This window comes from Candoia aspera, chromosome 7, assembly GCF_035149785.1.
Source record: "Candoia aspera isolate rCanAsp1 chromosome 7, rCanAsp1.hap2, whole genome shotgun sequence".
NCBI lineage: Eukaryota > Metazoa > Chordata > Lepidosauria > Squamata > Boidae > Candoia > Candoia aspera.
Window position 1 is genome coordinate 41,469,386 of NC_086159.1, and position 19,623 is coordinate 41,489,008.

Sequence of the window (19,623 nt, forward strand, 5' to 3'; positions counted from 1 at the left end):
TGCTGACTGTATTGCATCTCCTATTTAGCACAACTGCTATTGTAAAAGTTTGCAGCTCTCTTGCACAAAGGCCCAATTAAACTGGTTCCATTTGAACAGGTTCACCTTTTTCCTTGTTATTTCATAACTTGTTGATGAAATAAGACCATTTTTTGGAACACTGCAGTCTCAGCAAATTAATTTTTGTCTGGTAGTTAAGTGTGGTAACTTTACAGGACATCAAACTTCTGCTAAAGCAAGGAAACTGCTTTGCCTCATTAGATCTCTAAGATGTGTACTTCTGTATTACAATTTGACTACAAAAAAAAAGAAGTATCTCTACTCCAGGCAATGCTTCTTACCAATTTTGCATCTTACTTTTCAACCTTTACTGCCATGAGGGTCTACACTAAGTGCATCCCATCTTCATCTAAGGGGCATTTGTATCTATCCATATACTAATGATTAGTTACTAGTCACTTCATGAAAACTGATGCTCTTTTGTTAAATAGATTGTATCCGTTTCAACTTCTTGGCAAATAATTAAGTCATATTTAGATCCTCCTTAAGTTGTGCTTTCAGGGAGGTGCAGTATTCAGATCTGATGTGGGCAAGGGTGATTTAGACCTGCCCTTTTGATATCAGCAGCTTGGTTCAGAAAAACTATCATTACCCTCTTCGTCCAAACCTTTTAAAATGTTTCTGGTATTGCCAGATTGACAGTTAGGGCAAGAATAGATGCTTGCTTTACTGGAGCACTGTTGTCTGCATTTGGGTTTAGAGAGGACAACTGTCCACCACCGGTATGCTTGCTACTCAGTCTCATGTGTGATGTACAGAGACAACAATGAAAAAGGAAAAGCATGATCATGCTCATCTATAACTATGGTTCTTTGAGTTGTTATTTGTGCATTCATATACTCCACCTTCCTGCCCATCTTCAGAAGCCTCTGTTGGTGGTGTTGTTTCTTGTTCCGAAATGGTCATAATAGTCCTGAGGAGCTATGAGTAAGTAGTGGGATTTTCATTATGGATGTGTTACATAGCCATATTTCCTGCCCCAAATCACCTATTCTGTAGCAGATTTCTGATGAAACTGTTATGCATGTGTAGAATGTATGTATGTATGTATACATAAATGCATGGATGACCACTTGAAGACCACAGTTATGGTCAGTAACTTGTTCATTTACTGGGTACAAATCCTAGTCATACCAATCATACATTATGGTACTCTATTTAATAACTTCTCAGTGAACGCTATTATTTTTAAATTCTCCCTTTGTTAATCATCAGGTGAAACTTTATGACAGGGATGGGCTAAGTTTTGGGGCCAGTAGCCGCATTTAGAAATGTCAGAATAAAATTTGTGAATGGTCTCACAGAGTAGCTGCCATGGGGGAGGCTTGCCTATTCCTTCATCTTTGACTTTTTTGGGAAAGATAAAACATAGTTACAGTGTTTTTTAAATTTTATTTTAATTTAAAGGCTCTAACAAAACAATTCTCAAAGCTCCCTGAAATTCTTTAATCTAAAGAAAGATTTCAAAAGCATTTCGGTTATATTAAATTTACCTTTTTTAATGAGAAATTGAAACACGTTTATGAAACTTTCTGAAATAACGCAGTATTTTTATTTTTCATATCTCATTAACTTTGCAGGAATTTGCTGCACTTACAAAAGAACTAAATGCATGTAGGGAACAACTACTGGAAAAAGAAGAAGAAATTTCGGAACTGAAAGCTGAAAGGAATAATACAAGAGTAAGTATAAAACAATCAATTTTGCACAGCATTATCAGAAGACATTTATTATTATAAATGTCTTCTATTATTATTATTATATAATTATTATTATATATAATATTATAATAATAATAAATTATCATTATTATAGACTATTAGATCTGATGCTGTTGAAGAAATGTAATAATGGCTTTATTAGATCTTTACTGATCTTGGAAGAGCATACATCATATCCGATGTTAGTGATACTGCATTCTTGTAATGACAACACTTCCACATGTATTTATATACTGACTGATTTTTTTTAGTTTATTTCAATTATGTCTCAATTAACAATATGTTAATATATTAGATTTTTTTAGTTTGCCACACCAGCTAGTGTGATATAGTGAACTGGATGAGGACCAGGGAGACTCGGATCCAAGTCCCCCTTCAGCCACGGAAGCTCCATGGTTGACTTTGGGCAAGTCAATTCTCTTTCAGTCCAACTTACCTCACAAGGCTGTAGTGAGGGAAAATAAGAGGAAGAAGTGCCGGGTACACTGCTTTGAGCTCCTGCAGGAAAGATGGGATGTAAATCTAACTAATGAATAAATAAATAGCAATGAAAGTGAAGCAGTGTATTCCAAGAGTTCAAATATGTGTAGTATTATAAGGTTTCTAATATAGGAAAACCTGCCGGTTTTGTCATGATTTTATTTTAGTCTTTAGAAGTAGTGTGGCATTGAGCTTTAGGTACAAACGAGCTAACTTTTTGGGTTTTTTTAACGCTGAAATAGCTGTTACTGGAACATTTGGAGTGCCTTGTTTCAAGACATGAAAGGTCACTGAGAATGACAGTGGTGAAACGACAAGCACAGTCTCCCTCAGGAGTTTCCAGTGAAGTTGAAGTTCTGAAAGCATTGAAATCTTTGTTTGAACACCATAAGGCTTTAGATGAAAAGGTACAGTATGGAAATAAATGTTTGCTTACTCTGCATATTCTCTCTGCTTTCCCTAGACTAGTATGTGAGATTTGTTCTTCATCCTGTTGGCATATGTGGTGATGATCATTTCAGGATGTTATTCCCCACCTCTTCTTTTTTTCTTCTTGAGATAGCTACAGAGGCAGTAGCCATATGCCAAAATGTGCTCAGCGTGACGAGCCTTTATACTGAACAGGTAGGACGTGCCCTTTGGTGAAGGCACTACCAGCCCATTATTAATGCTAATTTGCTACAAAAGGGTCATAATAGGAAAGTGAATTCTAGGATTATATTTCTCCATTTTGCATTCTGTAGCACTGATGAACATAATTTTTGCTTCCCACCTCTGATGTGCATTTGAAATAGCGGATACACCACATGCACAGAAATTTAAATTCTTAACAATCTGGGGAACCCCAACCAATAAAACTAATATTACATGAACAAATTGGTCAAAGCCCTGAGTCCCAAATGTAATATCCATAGAGGTGATTCCACTCATGTAGTGTCCAGGCTGGATCAAACTTTTGGAGTTGAAGAGACTTCCAGATGAGTCAATTAATTACAGTTAATTTGCCGAAACCATGTTCCCTTCTAAAAGGAATTCTATGGAAGTGATTTTTACTGTCTATACAGATAGATTCCTGGATTGTTTTGAGAAATGGACATTACTTATCACATATAAATTTAGAATCAGAAAGCATTTACTGTTACTTTTTTTGAAGTGAAGTGTACAGTTACAGATATGATTAGAGGACTAGTATTCTATTGAGAAAAATGTTATTCAAACACATTCAAACAATATTATAAAGTCCCAGGAAACTTGTAAGTTTCCAGAGCGATTAATAGTTGTAATCAGAATTTATATAATGCATCATTGCTGGAAAAGGCCTTTGGAGACCAATATGGTTTATAATTTAATTTCACTTTGCAAAATCAGAGACCCACCCCCAAAGCCACCCACCATTAGAAAAGTAATAGTGTTGTGCTTTCTTGTAGCACATTAATGAATAAAAAATTAGCCTGAACATTCAGCAAATAATTTATTTCAGTAAGTGGAGATCTCTCCCTCCCCCTATATAATAATCTTTCTGCATTTTCTTCTTAATACAGAATTGAGATTGAAAGAGTTCCCTACGCTATTGATGAAACAAGTGATAACCATTGTATCTTTAGTACAGTGATAGCTTATTTTCTTCTACATATTCCAACCTCCTAGAAGTAGACTGAATTTAGCAGACTGAATTACCTGATGCCCAAAAATCTATCAAGCTGAAAAAGCACAAAGCTAAATTGATTTGTCATTGTTTCACATAATGATTTCAGTAAAAAAAAAAAAGGCATTCTTCTGATGCACATTTAACAATTAAATAAAATTAAAATTAAATAAAATGTGATAGGAAGTTCAATATGTAATTTATAATCCATTATAGAAAAGGATACTTTTTAGATTACAGAAATGAAAAGTTTATGATTGACAAGACAAAGCAGTCCCTGGTCTTCATAGGAAAACTAGAGTACATCTTTTTTGTTAGATGAAAATGAAATGTCTGTGTTTAGGATGAAAGGGATAAAAAATGCATATTAAAAATCATTTTGCTCATTGCCTGTGACATTGATTTGATTAAAATGAACTGATTTGGGCATGTGTAAGCCTCAAACCTTTGCACTTCCCTCTCTACTTGCCTTTTCCAGATCAGAAGCATTTGCTTGCATTTTGAACCACATTTTCATTTACTGTGCCGCAGTTGGGATTCACAGGACAGTTATTCTGTTTTCTGAACAGGTCGAACATCATTATCCACAGCTAAAGTTGGTTTCTTCTGAGAAGTCATGTTTGAAACTAACAATATTTTCTTCCAATTTGACATTCTGAAAAATCATTAATTGAAAACGGAAGCAAATGCTTCCAAACTCCTTACAGTACAGCCAAAATGGAAGAAGAGAGAAAAGAGTGACTGCACTACACTAAACTGTGGTATAGTACTGGTGTGAACAATTTAAAACCACAGGCAAGACCAAGCCCATTTTTGTAATCTCCAGAGCTTGTTTCAAACAGAGTTCCTCAAAATTTATAATACAGTTTTTCTGGAGACAAATGAAAATTGTAGTAGAAGTCTTAGAATAGGCTTTATTTTTTTTAAAAAAGAAAATAAACCCACCAAACTTAAGGAAGTAAAAAAAGGAACTTTTGTTTCTGGCTATCTGTATGACATGGCCTGGTGACAGAAATTGGATTTTTTAAAAACTATAGTTTCAGGCACCTTGATATAAGTTAATGGTCCACTATAATCTTTCTGTGTATTTATTTGTCACCTTTTGTTCTGCTTTTCCTCCGGGACCTCGTATACGTATTCCTCTCTCCAATTATACCCCATAACAAAACCTTTTATGAGGTAGGCTAGGCAGAGAGAGTATGTCTGGCCCAAAGCCACAGAGTGAGCTATTGAGGCCATTTTACTGTTACCACATTGGTTTACAACATATGTCTTTACACATATCGCAATCCTGCTTTTCCATGTATTGGGAATAAGGTCTTCTAGGACACTAGCAACATATTTGCAAAACCTACCTAGGAGGTAGAAACAGAGATGAGTAGAAAGATTTCCTGGAGAAAGGATATTCTACTGAGATAGTAAAATAAAATTGCAAAGTAAATTACTGAAAATTTATCGTGAAAAAGAGGAAGATGGATAAAGAAGAAATAGCAAATTCATACCTATGTGATGATGCTTCAGTGTTTAGGGTAATGGAGAATGACTTAGATGACTTCTTTATGATCTTTACCTACAAACTGTCCAGTTATGTGAAAGAGAAGAGAAGAAAGAGTCCATTAGATCAAAAGAAAACATAGGTAGTAGACATTTCTTAGCCAATGCAAGGCTTCACTGGGCAATTATTACCAGATCAGAAAGTTATACACCCAAAGTCTGAGCATAGGCTGCTAAGAGTATCTTATTAAAACCCCAGTGAGCTCAGGGCTTCAAGAAAAGTTGTAGTTTTAGAAAAATAAATACTAGTATGGCAACTGGAAGTATGAACACAGTAACCCTTGGTCGCTCACAAGGACAACAATAAAACACAAAAGAACCATAAAACCACCATCAAAAAAACTCCCTGCACCCCAAAACAACACTCCTCCACACATGAACATTCATATTTACTGGGCTCCAGCCTCACCTTAGCCCAACTCTTAGGGGGACAGCTTATTAATATTAATAATCCATTAATCCAAATTAATAATATATTATCAATAATATCAATAATCCAATAATCCACATCAATATCCCATTAATTTGTGGAAAGGCTGATCGAATGTTTCTACTATAAAAACCCAGGATACCTTTTGTTTCATAATTTTACTCTGTCCAACTAGTCTTCCAGCTGGATGGTAGGGGACAGCTGAGAGACAAATAATAGGTTGAGGACAAGCAGCAAAGAATCAGAACTGTCTCATAGGACAGAATTCATAATTATTCTCTGTATTTGACATACATAATTAAAAATAAATTGAACATGCAGTATAATTAATATATAAACTAAGTTCTTTCAAATACAGATACAACTGCTATATACAAGAAATCCCCTCCCAGCTCAATAGGGACTTGAGTCCTTGCTGCCCACTATTGCTAACACTAGTGCATTGGTATACATTGAGGCAATTCAACAGGAGATACATGCCTTTCTGAGGCCCATACACTTCTTCCTCTGAATTTAAAGCACAAATAAATTAAATGGTTGTTGTTGTTTATTCGTTTAGTCGCTTCCGACTCTTCGTGACTTCATGGACCAGCCCACGCCAGAGCTTCCTGTCGGTCGTCAACACCCCCAGCTCCCCCAGGGACGAGTCCGTCACCTCTAGAATATCATCCATCCATCTTGCCCTTGGTCGGCCCCTCTTCCTTTTGCCCTCCACTCTCCCTAGCATCAGCATCTTCTCCAGGGTGTCCTGTCTTCTCATTTTGTGGCCAAAGTATTTCAGTTTTGCCTTTAATATCATTCCCTCAAGTGAGCAGTCTGGCTTTATTTCCTGGAGGATGGACTGGTTTGATCTTCTTGCAGTCCAAGGCACTCTCAGAATTTTCCTCCAACACCACAGTTCAAAAGCATCGATCTTCCTTCGCTCAGCCTTCCTTATGGTCCAGCTCTCGCAGCCATATGTTACTACAGGGAACACCATTGCTTTAACTATGCGGGCCTTTGTTGTCAGTGTGATGTCTCTGCTCTTAACTATTTTATCGAGATTTGTCATTGCTCTTCTCCCAAGGATTAAGTGTCTTCTGATTTCCTGACTGCAGTCAGCATCTGCAGTAATCTTTGCACCTAGGAATACAAAGTCTTTCACTGCTTCTACATTTTCTCCCTCTATTTGCCAGTTATCAATCAAACTGGTTGCCATAATCTTGGTTTTTTTGAGGTTTAGCTGCAAGCCAGCTTTTGCACTTTCTTCTTTCACCTTCATCATAAGGCTCCTCAGTTCCTCTTCGCTTTCAGCCATCAGAGTGGTATCATCTGCATATCTGAGATTGTTAATGTTTCTTCCAGAGATTTTAACTCCAGCCTTGGATTCCTCAAGACCAGCTTGTTGCATGATGTGTTCTGCATACAAGTTGAATAGGTAGGGTGAGAGTATACAGCCCTGCCGTACTCCTTTCCCAATATTAAACCAGTCCGTTGTTCCGTGGTCTGTTCTTACTGTTGCTACTTGGTTGTTATACAGATTCTTCAGGAGGCATACAAGATGACTTGGTATCCCCATACCACTAAGAACTTGCCACAATTTGTTATGGTCCACACAGTCAAAGGCTTTAGAATAGTCAATAAAACAGAAATAGATGCTTTTCTGAAACTCCCTGGCTTTTTCCATTATCCAGCGGATATTGGCAATTTGGTCCCTAGTTCCTCTGCCTTTTCTAAACCCAGCTTGTACATCTGGCAATTATCACTCCATGAATTGCTGAAGTCTACCTTGCAGGATCTTGAGCATTACCTTACTGGCATGTGAAATGAGTGTCACCGTTCAATAGTTTGAACATTCTTTAGTGTTTCCCTTTTTTGGTATGGGGATATAAGTTGCTTTTTTCCAATCTGATGGCCATTCTTGTGTTTTCCAAATTTGCTGGCATATAGCATGCATTACCTTGACAGCATCATCTTGCAAGATTTTGAACAGTTCAGCTGGGATGCCGTCGTCTCCTGCTGCCTTGTTATTAGCAATGCTTCTTAAGGCCCACTCAACCTCAGTCTTCAGGATGTCTGGCTCTAGCTCACTGACCACACCGTCAAAGCTATCCCCGATATTGTTATCCTTCCTATACAGGTCTTCTGTATATTCTTGCCACCTTTTCTTGATCTCTTCTTCTTCTGTTAGGTCCTTGCCATCTTTGTTTTTGATCATACCCATTTTTGCCTGGAATTTACCTCCAATGTTTCTAATTTTCTGGAAGAGGTCTCTCGTCCTTCCTATTCTATTGTCTTCTTCCACTTCCGCGCATTGCTTGTTTAAAAATAATTCCTTATCTCTTCTGGCTAACCTCTGGAATTTTGCATTTAATTGGGCATATCTCCCCCTATCGCTGTTGCCTTTTGTTTTCCTTCTTTCTTGGGCTACTTCTAGTGTCTCAGCAGACAGCCATTTTGCCTTCTTGGTTTTCTCTTTCTTTGGGATGTATTTTGTTGCCGCCTCCTGAACAATGCTGCCAACTTCTGTCCATAGTTCTTCCGGGACCCTATCTACTAAGTCCAGTCCCTTAAATCTATTCTTCACCTCCACTGCATATTCCTTAGGAATATTAGTGAGCTCATATCTAGCTGATCTGTGGGTCTTCCCTAATCTCTTTAGTCTGATCCTAAATTGTGCAAGAAGAAGTTCGTGATCTGAACTACAGTCAGCTCCAGGCCTAGTTTTTACCGACTGTACAGATGTCCGCCACCTTTGGCTGCAAAGGATGTAATCAATCTGATTTCGGTGTTGTCCATCTGGTGAAGTCCATGTATAAAGCCGTCTCTTAGGTTGTTGGAAGAGAGTGTTTGTTATGCAGAGTGAATTGTCTTGGCAAAATTCTATCAGCCTATGTCCTGCTTCGTTTTGTTCTCCCAGGCCATGCTTACCTGTAATTCCAGGTGTCGTCTGACTGCCCACCTTAGCATTCCAGTCTCCCGTGATGAAAATAACATCTCTTTTAGGCGTGTTGTCCAGTAGGTGCTGCAGATCCTCATAGAACTGCTCTACTTCAGCTTCTTCAGCATTTGTGGTTGGGGCGTATATTTGGATCACTGTGATGTTAGATGGCTTGCCCTGAATTCGAATTGAGATCATTCTGTCGTTTTTGGGGTTGTATCCAAGCACTGCTTTAGCCACTTTACTATTAATTATGAAGGCTACTCCATTTCTTCTGTGGTCCTCTTGTCCACAGTAGTAGATCTGGTGGTCATTTGATGTGAAGTGGCCCATTCCAGTCCATTTCAGTTCACTGACGCCCAGAATGTCTATCTTTAATCTTGACATCTCACCAATAACCACATCCAATTTGCCCTGGCTCATAGATCTTACATTCCAGGTTCCAATGGTGTGTTGATCCTTAGAACATCGGATTCGCCGTTCACCACCAGCACCGTCGGCCGCTAGCCGTCCTTTCGGCTTTGAGCTAGCTGCGTCATCACGTCTGGGGCTAGTTGAGCTCATCCTCTGTTCCTCCCCAGTAGCATTTTGACCATCTTCCGACCTGGGGGTCTCATCTTCCAATGGCATACCAACATATCTCTGGTTGTACTGATCCATTTAGTTTTCACGGCAAGAATACTGGGGTGGGTTGCCATTCCCTTCCCCAGGGATCGCATTTAGTCTGACCTCTCTGTCATGACCTTCCCGTCTTGGGTGGGCCTTCACGGTTTAGCTCATGGCATCATTGAGGTGCTCAAGCTCCAGCACCACGACAAGGTAACGATCCTTTGCGGAGAAATTAAATGGTACAGAGACAGAAATTTAGATGTAGAAGTAGCTCCGTTTCCTTTCCTTTCTCTCACTTTTGCACTAATGGCTGGACATACACACATGCTCTTGTCTGGGCCAGAACAGAGATTTATTTCAGCCCTTTGGAATTCCACATCATCTTGGTGCTAGGCCCATAGATTAAAAACATATTGGCTAATACTATAGTCATTGAAAAAGTGCTGCACTGTTTAATTTTTGCCAAACATGTACAAGTCCTAGTTGGCCCTTGGATTAGGCAACTGCTCTATATACATTATTTCACTATAAACTCATTGTTTACTGTTATATACACCCCAAAATTAACCTAATTGTTTTCTTCAGATTCTGATCTCCTCTGCTTTTAGTAAAACAAAATTAAACCATAGTTTTGCATTTTGCATATTATGGAAAACAGTGGTTAAATCGAGGATGTCCTGAATACCAACTCCAGCATAATAAGAAAAGAGGGAAAGATGAAATATAAGACTTATTGCCAAGTACATTTTTTTTGGTAATATCTAGACTCCATGTATAGCATTCAGGCATTTTAGTGATGGAGTCTATAAACTGCAAAGATCAAAAACAAGTTGCTGTTAATATATTTTTCTTCTAGGTAAGGGAACGACTAAGGATTTCTTTAGAAAGAGTCTCCGTGCTTGAAGAGGAACTAGCAGCTGCTAATCAGGAGGTAATACAACAGAACCTTTTTGTGAAGTCTAAATGGGATCAAACTTCTTTTTAAAGATAATCCTCTGGATTAAAATTTATATTAATAATTTATAGGAATATGTGTTTTATTCAGGTCATTTAATTGCAAACAATTGTCCTATGGTATGTACTTTCTGGTGAGTGGGGTGTGAGGAACAGGATATTGGCTTGGAAGACTAGATGTTGGCTTGAACGATTAGAGATCCTAATTGCTAGAATAATGTGAGCATAATTGGTGCAAAATTTGGCTTTGATTGTGCTTACGGCATACAAGCTATCATGTGCCAGAACAGATCAGTGCTGCCCTCATCATTAGCGAAGAATGCTGCATGTGGCATGGATATGACTAAGAGTGGTAACCTAGCCCACTTTTTCTTTATCTTACTAAAAATGTCATGCGAAAGCTTCTGTCGACCAATGCCATAATAGGCACTGTATGTCAATTTGGTAGGCTTATCCACTGATGACCATGGCATATGGAAAATTGTGATTTGGAATTTAAGAAGAGTAAAGGATAAAAGGAGGAAATGAATGAATGAAAGGAAAGTAAGGAAAAGAATTGTGTTAATGTGTTTGTGAAACAGATAGAATGGGGAAGGGTGTAAGAGATTTGAATGAAGATGGTACTGCATGAACCTGTATAGTAAAGTTGATAGATAAATTTATGGAAGTGAAAGTTTAGATTTAATAATGAATGAAGTGGCTAAAATGTATGTATCAACTGGTGTCATCTAGATTGTTCTGGGTGTAAATGAAAGGAGAAATTCATAGGATGGTGGTAGTTGCATGTTATGGTCCAGTAATAATGATAATGGGAGAACCATGGATGAATTTGGGGAAAAAAATTGTGAACCATTCTGAATGAATGGAATCCAGAGTGATAGGCAACAAGAGTAGAGAGATGCAGATATGACCAAAGCATACAGAAAAAGTGATTGAGCCATTCGAAGATCCAATAATGAATGAAAATAGTGTTGACTCTCTGCTTAGAAAAAGGTCTGTTTTGAATATGTGTTTTCAGTATATGATTATCCATGTGTGCATGTGGAAAAGGAATGAATCCAAAGGCATAATCCATCTATTGTTTATGATGAAAGTATGAGAGAATTATAGAGGATTACAAGGATAACAAGTGTAAGACAGTCTATTTTAAACTCCCAAGAGAATAAATGGAGGGTGAATCGATGAAAAGAGAATGTGGAAGCTGCTTGGAACTGAGTGAAAAGAATTATGTTACAGAGTATCATGAAAGTATGAAGAGTTATATTAATGGGAAGTATTTAACTTGGTGGGAAGATGAAGGGAAAGAGCCTGGGGATGAGAAAAAGAAATTGCATATAAAAGAATTGTTGCTGCAAAAAAACTGGGGTTGAGAGGATGGTATTCTACATTGTGTATATAGAAAGAAAAATAGTTGAAAAGAATGTAGACAGGAAGGAATGGTTCAAATTGAAAGAGGCAGAGAAAATTCAGTGCATTTTTAATAAATATTATATGTTGCTCAAAAGGGTGCAAGAGATTACAGTGACCAAAAAAAACATAAGGAATACTTGCGGTGATTTTAGAGGTGTGTTTAAAGGAGGTAAATGTCCTTGTACTTTTTATTGCAGATTATATCATGTTGTTCACCAAGAACTCAAACTATTTGTAATGAATGTCAGATAGATTGTTTGATGGAACAGGGAATATGAATTGAAAATTATTGTATCATTGGCCAAGATAGCTGAATAATAAATAAATGGCAACAAATTAGAGCAAGTAGATGAATTGTGTGCAGCTTGTTAGAATGTTTTCCTGAAGATGGAAAAATTGAGAAGTGCATAATGCTGGGGAAGGTGGAAGGAAAAAAAAAAAAGAGGACGACCAGCAACAAGGTGGATGGAGTCCATTACAGCAGTAATGAGTACATTGTTGAGAGACCTGAAGAACCAGACTGGGGACAGATTGTCCTGGGGACAATAAATAGCCCTGTCCTGGGCTATTTATCTGGCCACTAGGAGTCACCACTGACTAGATGGCATATAACAATCAGTCAAATGCTGGTAGACTGATAATGGGCAGAATGTAGCTTGTTTTGAGGAATGAATGTTTGTTGAAAGTAGAGAAAATAGTTGTGCTTAATAGCATGCTTCTAGCCAATCTGTTGTATCAAAGTGAGAAATGGGTTTGTCAAGAGAAAGATAAATGTAAGTTAAATATATAATTATGAATACTTAAGTCAATGAAGTACGTAAATCAAGAAGGAACAGGGTAAAAATGAATGGGTTCAGTTGTACATTATAGAGAGAATGAACAAGGATCAAATCACAGAACAAATATATGAAGGAAGAGGAAGGTGTTGAGAGGAAGGGGAGATCTGAGAAAGTAGCAGTTAGATGGAATGAACAAAATCCTGAAAAAGAGACAGGTGAGAAGTTTAAAGAAAAGAAAAAGCAATCCATGCATTGGTATAAGGACATGGTAGAAGGAAGGATGGTTTGCAAGGACAGAACGGTATAGATAAGTATAGTGAATTGTATTGCCATACATTAGGTTGAGTTATTTCTTTTCCCTTTCTCTTATCTTATGCCTTTAATTTATTTTACAATATAATTATTATTTCTTACTGCTTTTTAGTACCTGGTATAATGTTGCTTACCCCAGAAGAGAGCACCATAATGGTAATGTACTGTGGTCTGTGCCTATAACTATGTCTATATTGTACATTTTCCATGAGTTGCTAGTAATCGTGAGTCTTTAGAACATGCAGAAGTCAAAACCATAATTCTGACTCCAACATTTAAAAAACCAAAAGTTGTTATGCTCAAAATTTGGTATATTTTCTGCAGCATTACTCTCACCCCTGTAATAAGCCAATGGTTAGTTGCTCACCCAGATTCTAGGTAATGCAGCCAACTGGCACCAAGGCTGGGCAACAAAAGACAATTGATGCAATTATGGGGTTTTAGACAGAGGCTAAACAGGGCTTGATAATTCCAGCACTGTGCTCAGAATTGGTCAGAGAACAAAGAATACAATAGATGTGCCCTGAACAAAAAAAATAATAAATTTTAGGGAGCTTAGTTTTTAAAAAAAGCCTTCCAAAACAAGCCAGCATTATTGATCATAATTCAAGGGCATCTGCTTCACCTGTAAAAAGACCAGTAACATAGTGATTTGCTTAGGTGGCCCATAGAGTAGTCCCAGGTTCAATGCAAGAAAGTCTACACTGCAGGAAAGCTGTGTTTGAAGATTAATTTTCACATGCCGACTTCCTTTCCTAAACAGTCATTTCCTGAAATATTTCTTTGTTTCTGTAGGGAACAAAGTTGAAATAGCATTCATAGAAATCATTCAAGGAAATTTATTGTGTGGAAATTAGTGCTTACACTGAGCTTAAAGTTAATTTATAAATTAACTTTACCAAGATTTGCAAATCAGTTTCCCAAAAGATACCATTCCCATAATAGAGCACTTGCTTAGAAAATATTGCTTTAAATTGTTTTTCCCCCATAGATCAGCTAGGAAGGACTCTGCTGGAACACTGTTTGAAACAGGCCTTTTTCTTTTTAATGAGTTGAAACCATGAAGAAACTCATTTGGAAGAAATATTTCAGTACTCCTTCCAGCCAGGGAAAGCATAAAAGACATTGCTGGTGAAAACAAATTTTAAAAGGTGGCAGAATATACATCTTGAAAATAAGTATATTCAATCAAGAAAACCACAAGGTCACCAAAAAAAAGCCTTTTTCTTCCCTACCTTAAATACCATTAAAATAGCTTTTAGAAGTATTAAATGCTGGATGGTTGAATGCATGGGTCACCAATGCCTGGGTGAAATTGCTTTGATTGCTTGTTCAAAACTCAGAAACCATATTTGTGCTATTAAAGAATTATTTATTGAGTACATGGAAATCAGGAAAAGAAATAAAAAGTGCTTCAGCATTAATATCGTTTCTTCAGTTTAACTTTGGCATTTAACCTAAATGGATACTTATCCTCTTCCACCCATAATATTGAAGTAGTTAGTGACGAATTATAGCATGCTTGCCTAACTGAACCAGAATTCTGAAAAGGTCCAGAGTGCCTTTACTTTAGATTTCTATCACACAGAAGCAGAACGTATTAAATTTCAAGTTCTCATTAACACTGAATTAATTTACAGTGCAATTATTAAGAAACCGGAGGAAGCAGTTTTTAAATGCTTAAAGCTGGGAAGAAAGGAGGAGTTGTGACATATTAACAACTGTAGTTAATTTAAATATTTCTCAGAAGGATTGTCCAGAAATTACCAGCATGACGACTCCATACATTTGAATATGTATTTGAGAGAGTTGGGAACAAGAGAGGTTGTCTTTTCAAATGTGATGGAACATTTTTAGGAAACAATATTACCTTATATAGGTATAACTTATATATCTGGGATTGGGGAATTAGAGATCAATGTGATAGCTGATGTTTGCAGCTATATGTACAAACCTATATGTGAAAGAAGACAACATGGTGCTACAGGGATATGTTTCTCTGTGTATCTCAGTACTAAGATGCATATAGTGATGCTGGAATTTCCTGCATGGTGGTATGGAAAGTTTATGTTGCCTCTTTAATTATTTTCCCAAATTCTGTGCCCTGGGGACTTTCAGTATCGCTATGGCAAATTCTTAATAATATAAATTGCTAATTTTAAAACTGTCACACGTCTAGGGATCCGACGTGACCACAGTCTTGTATTAGGGGACTTAAACATCTAGAAATAAATGAAATATAGGAAGGTGTTAATGACTTAGAGAAGTGTTAATATATCAAGCAATACTCCAAATGTGAACAGTATTATCAGGTTCATGAAAGTACTTTTTGGCATAATATGACATAAGAAAGCTTTTTGTGTTGCATAGCATCCTTTATCTTAGTTCAGGTATAGCTCCACAGGAAGTCTGGAATACAACTTCAGTAAACTAGCCTGTCAGAAATTGCTTAATAAAACTGTAACCATACAGCAAATTTGTCTGATGATGAAAAATAAGTGAGGGCACCTTTCACTGTTAGCCATAGTTAGTAGTATTCACCATAATAGTCACTTGTTGAGATGGGCGGCTATAGAAATCAGATAGATAGATAGATAGATAGATAGATAGATAGATAGATAGATAGATAGATAGATAGATAGATAGATAGATAGATAGATAGATAGATAGATAGATAGATAGATAGATAGATAGATAGATAGATAGATAGATAGATAGATAGATAGATAGATAGATAGATAGATAGATAGATAGATAGATAGATAGATAGATAGATAGATAGATAGAAGATGCTGCTGAGCAATCATGTTATCACGTTATCATAAATAGGAATGCACTCCTGCATCTAGGAATTGCATATTTGACTTTCAGTCATCTAAGATAGGTCAGGTTAGGAAACAGACTCCACAAGAAATACTGGAACTTTCTTGATATAAGGTATAATAGCACAGTCTTGAAAGCCTGACTGCATTTTCCCTCCCTGTTATACCAAAGAGAGTTAAGGCAGATCCAGTTTATTCTTTCTAATATTCTCTTCTTTTCCTGGGCTGAAATCATGTTTTGCCAACCACTGCATTCCTTTTTCAGGATCATTTTTTGATACTCTACTTCAATATTCTATAAAATAGGGTATATTAAGAAGAGAAATAAAGCAACTACCTTAAATGGTTACCCAAAACCATCCAGAGTCATTGGGAGGCAGGTGGTATATAAATGTAAATTATAATAATAAAATGAATTCATTATATCCATTATAGATGGACGAATGGATGGATGGAGGTTATTTTTCATGAAAGCTCCTAGCTGGCCTTTTAAATAGAGATTCTCATAATTATATGAACAAAATGGTCTTTTATGTAGTTGCAATTAATCAGTAGGAATTACTAGCAGAGTGTCTCACATCAAAATCCTCTCCACTGAAGAATATGAGTTCATGCTCAGTTGTTAGCCAGTTGGTTGGTGTAGTAGGTAAGGCACCAGGCTAGAAACCAGGAGACCGTGAGGTCTAGCCCTGCCTTAGGCACAAAGCCAGCTGGGTGACCTTGGGCCAGTCACTTTCTCTCAGCACTAGAGGCAAAACCTTGCCAAGAAAACTGCAGGAACTTATCAAGGCAGTCTCCGAGAATCAGACACGAATGAATGGATTAAAAAGAAAAACATCAAGGGTACTATTTGTGTATGGGGTGAAGATTGGTTTAGAAATATCCAGAGTCCAAACCTAGATACCTGTGAAGTTGTTGATATGATGAATCAAGCTACAGGTTTGATTTACTGTGTTACATAGTCTCATAATGATTTTTGGTTTATTCTAACAATCTCTTCAGCCAGAATGTAGTAGCACAATAAAAAATATAGAATAAATTATAATGATTTTTAGTGTGTGTATGTATGTATGTATGTATATGTATGTGTGATAATTAAAATTAAAAGTTGTTAATTTTTTTGCCACTTATTCAAGTCAATTGTTACATGCCTTCTTGGAGCATCCTTGGGAAGTTTTGCCCACTGCACTTCATGTTAATTAAATTATAAACAGAAAGATATATTTTTTTCATATTGAAATTGAAAAGAAATATTCCTATTTAAAATATGTCAAATTTCAAAATATAAACATTAAACATCTTATATGATGTCCATGGCCCAAGATTTTTTTCATGTAAAATATATTCTGCCCCAAGACCTCTTTGACTGTATGAAGCCATTTTGTCCATAGTGCCTCCACCATTTACTTATCTGCAAAGGCTTATCTTCATGCAGAAAAACAAAGAATACATGAATATCGTTATAGGATTCATGGCAAAGGAAAAGATCTGCAACTAAATAGGTACATTTGGAATGTGACACATTTGAAAACCTCTTAGCTGGGCAACAGCACTTGATCCCTGCAGCCATACTAAGTAACTCAACAGGAGAAATCAATTCAAATTAGAAGCAAATGGCAATTTCTTTGATACAGTCCTGATAATGGGTCTATATCTTACAAAGGCTGTTTAACTGCTGAGATGTCACAAAAGAATGCTACATTTTTATTTCTATGTAAGCTAGTTTTCTAAAATCAAAGTGAGTATGACTTTGTTTGAACTTTATGAAATAGAACATCTGTATGCAGAACACAGTGCTTTCTCAATTATTGACATCTTCAAGGTGAAGGGCTGACCCAAGACATTTTATTCAGCATGTAGTATCTATGTATTTGGGAAGATTAAAAGGAAAACTGATTCTGAGAACTTCTGATTATGGTTAAATAAAAATAAATTTTCCTCACCAAAAATTTAAAGAGATGTTGAACATCTCTGTATAAATATTGAAGTTCTTATAATTCACAAGAAGCAAGCTGAATGGCTGAAGGTGAAGAGGATTTGTGGATGGTAAAAGGCAAACTGCAATAATACAAGAAATCTTTTGCCGTACTGGTGAACATCATAAGTACTTATCCTCAGCGAAGAACATGCATAATTATTTTGCCCACAGTAAAAGGTGAATGCAATTAATTGGGAGAGAAGGGTGTTTTCAAACTAAAATATTTCAAAATACTATAAACATCTAATAAACCTTTGTATTACATTGTTAATCAAATTAAATCATTGTAGTATGTACTGAACAACTGGAAGCAAATTTCAGTCAGAATAGACTGACATAATTTAATACTTTTTACATATGGTTGCAAATATGCTGTAATTTAATGAAAAGAACATTAATGAAATATATTAGGAGAGAATAATAATAACACTTCTGATAGAGGAGATAGTAAAGTGCTGGATTTTCCTAAAATAAGAAGGCAGGCAGGCAGGCATTTTTGGCATGTATGCTTTAAATAACCAATTCTATATTAATTTATCTTAGCTCAGTAGAATTTCTGTTCTGTAAAGTAAATTTGTGATTACAGATTACAGACTGAACAATATATTATAATAAATGGGAGAAAAGTTGTTAAATGCATTCATTTGTTAGAAAACATCCATGAAAACAGTGTGAAGAATAATTTTACTTTCCCGTTCTTTGAAAAATAGTATTTTAGAGCCAAGTTACATATTTTGTTGTGTCTTTCTGTTTAGATTTCATCACAATTTTTTTCTTTCTGTAAAATCTGCTACAGTATTCTATTGCTTGGACTGAGATTACATGTAGGGTTTACTGTAGATCTAACTCCTTTCTGCATATCTTAGATGAGAAGGTTGATCCATTTGTCCCTTCTTACACTGCTAAAAGTCATGGTAGGGAAAATGAGTGAAAAAAATACAAGTTTGCAATTTTCCCCTGCTTCTGGCAGTTGATGTTTCCCCAGTAAGAGAAAACTCTGTGCAATTCACTAGTAGTAAGTAGTAATGGTTGCCAGATTTAACAGGAGGATTACATTAATTCATACTGGGATATATTAACATAGTCCAGATCTTGGGAACTAATTGTTCAATTCTGCTTTCCTTTTTTCAGACTCCAGTTGGAATAGTGTGTTCTGGTCTAAATGGACACACAAATGTCCACAGTCTAAAAAAGGACATTGACAAACTGGAGCAAGTTTTGAAGATGGTGAGGGGGACTAGAAACCAAGTTCTAAGTTTAGCCTGCAGAAAAGACTGAAAGGAGAAAATGATGGCACTTTTCAGATATCTAATGTGTTGTCATATAGAGGAGGAGTCAAGTGATTCTCTGTTGCCCCAAAGGGTATCTGTAGAATCTTTGAGTTGAAACTATAGGGAAGAAAATTCAGATTATATATTAGAAGGAACTTTTTGATGGTAAGAGCTATCAGCCAGTAGAATAGCTTGCTTATGAAGCTGTATGTCCCCTTTCACTGAGGGTCTTCAAACAGAGAGTTGATGACCATCTGTCCAAAATGCTTTAGCAGTTCCTGCACTGAGCTGGGTTGGATTAGATGACTTCTGAGTTTCCTTCCAACTCTATGACTCCATAAGGATATTAGTTGCTGCTAATTATAAAAGCTGAGAACCAGTTTGGTCTATTGGTTAAAATGCTGGACTAGAGGCAGGGAAACACAAGTTCTAGACTTGTCTTTGTCCAGCTGGGTGAAAGCAATGGCAAACCATTTCTGAAAATGTTGCCAAGAAAACTTCATAAATTTATCCATGTAGTTGCCAGGAGTCAAGTCTGACTCAAAGGAAAAATATTTTTATGTGCAAAATAATATGCATATATTATATATATGCTACATAATATGCATATTATATATATATATGTGTGTGCTACATAAAATATTACCTGCAGTTTCAGAGGCAACATACTTCTCAGTG

General features: G+C 36.5%; 2 protein-coding genes across 2 annotated transcripts in view; both read left to right on the forward strand.

Moving 5' to 3' along the window:
* Nucleotides 1-1,908, forward strand: part of LOC134501490 (liprin-alpha-2-like) — a 126,170-nt gene extending 124,262 nt beyond the window's left edge. Inside the window, exons 4-5 of the mRNA XM_063309333.1 lie at nucleotides 1,641-1,742; nucleotides 1,876-1,908. Coding sequence (XP_063165403.1) covers nucleotides 1,641-1,742; nucleotides 1,876-1,908 — 135 coding nt within the window. The remainder of the gene's footprint in view (nucleotides 1-1,640; nucleotides 1,743-1,875) is intronic.
* LOC134501313 (liprin-alpha-2) overlaps nucleotides 1,659-19,623 on the forward strand; it is a 99,943-nt gene continuing 81,978 nt past the window's right edge. The window contains exons 1-3 of the mRNA XM_063308993.1: nucleotides 1,659-1,742; nucleotides 2,504-2,668; nucleotides 10,276-10,350. Of these exons, the coding sequence (XP_063165063.1) occupies nucleotides 2,558-2,668; nucleotides 10,276-10,350 (186 nt within the window). The 5' untranslated portion in view covers nucleotides 1,659-1,742; nucleotides 2,504-2,557. The remainder of the gene's footprint in view (nucleotides 1,743-2,503; nucleotides 2,669-10,275; nucleotides 10,351-19,623) is intronic.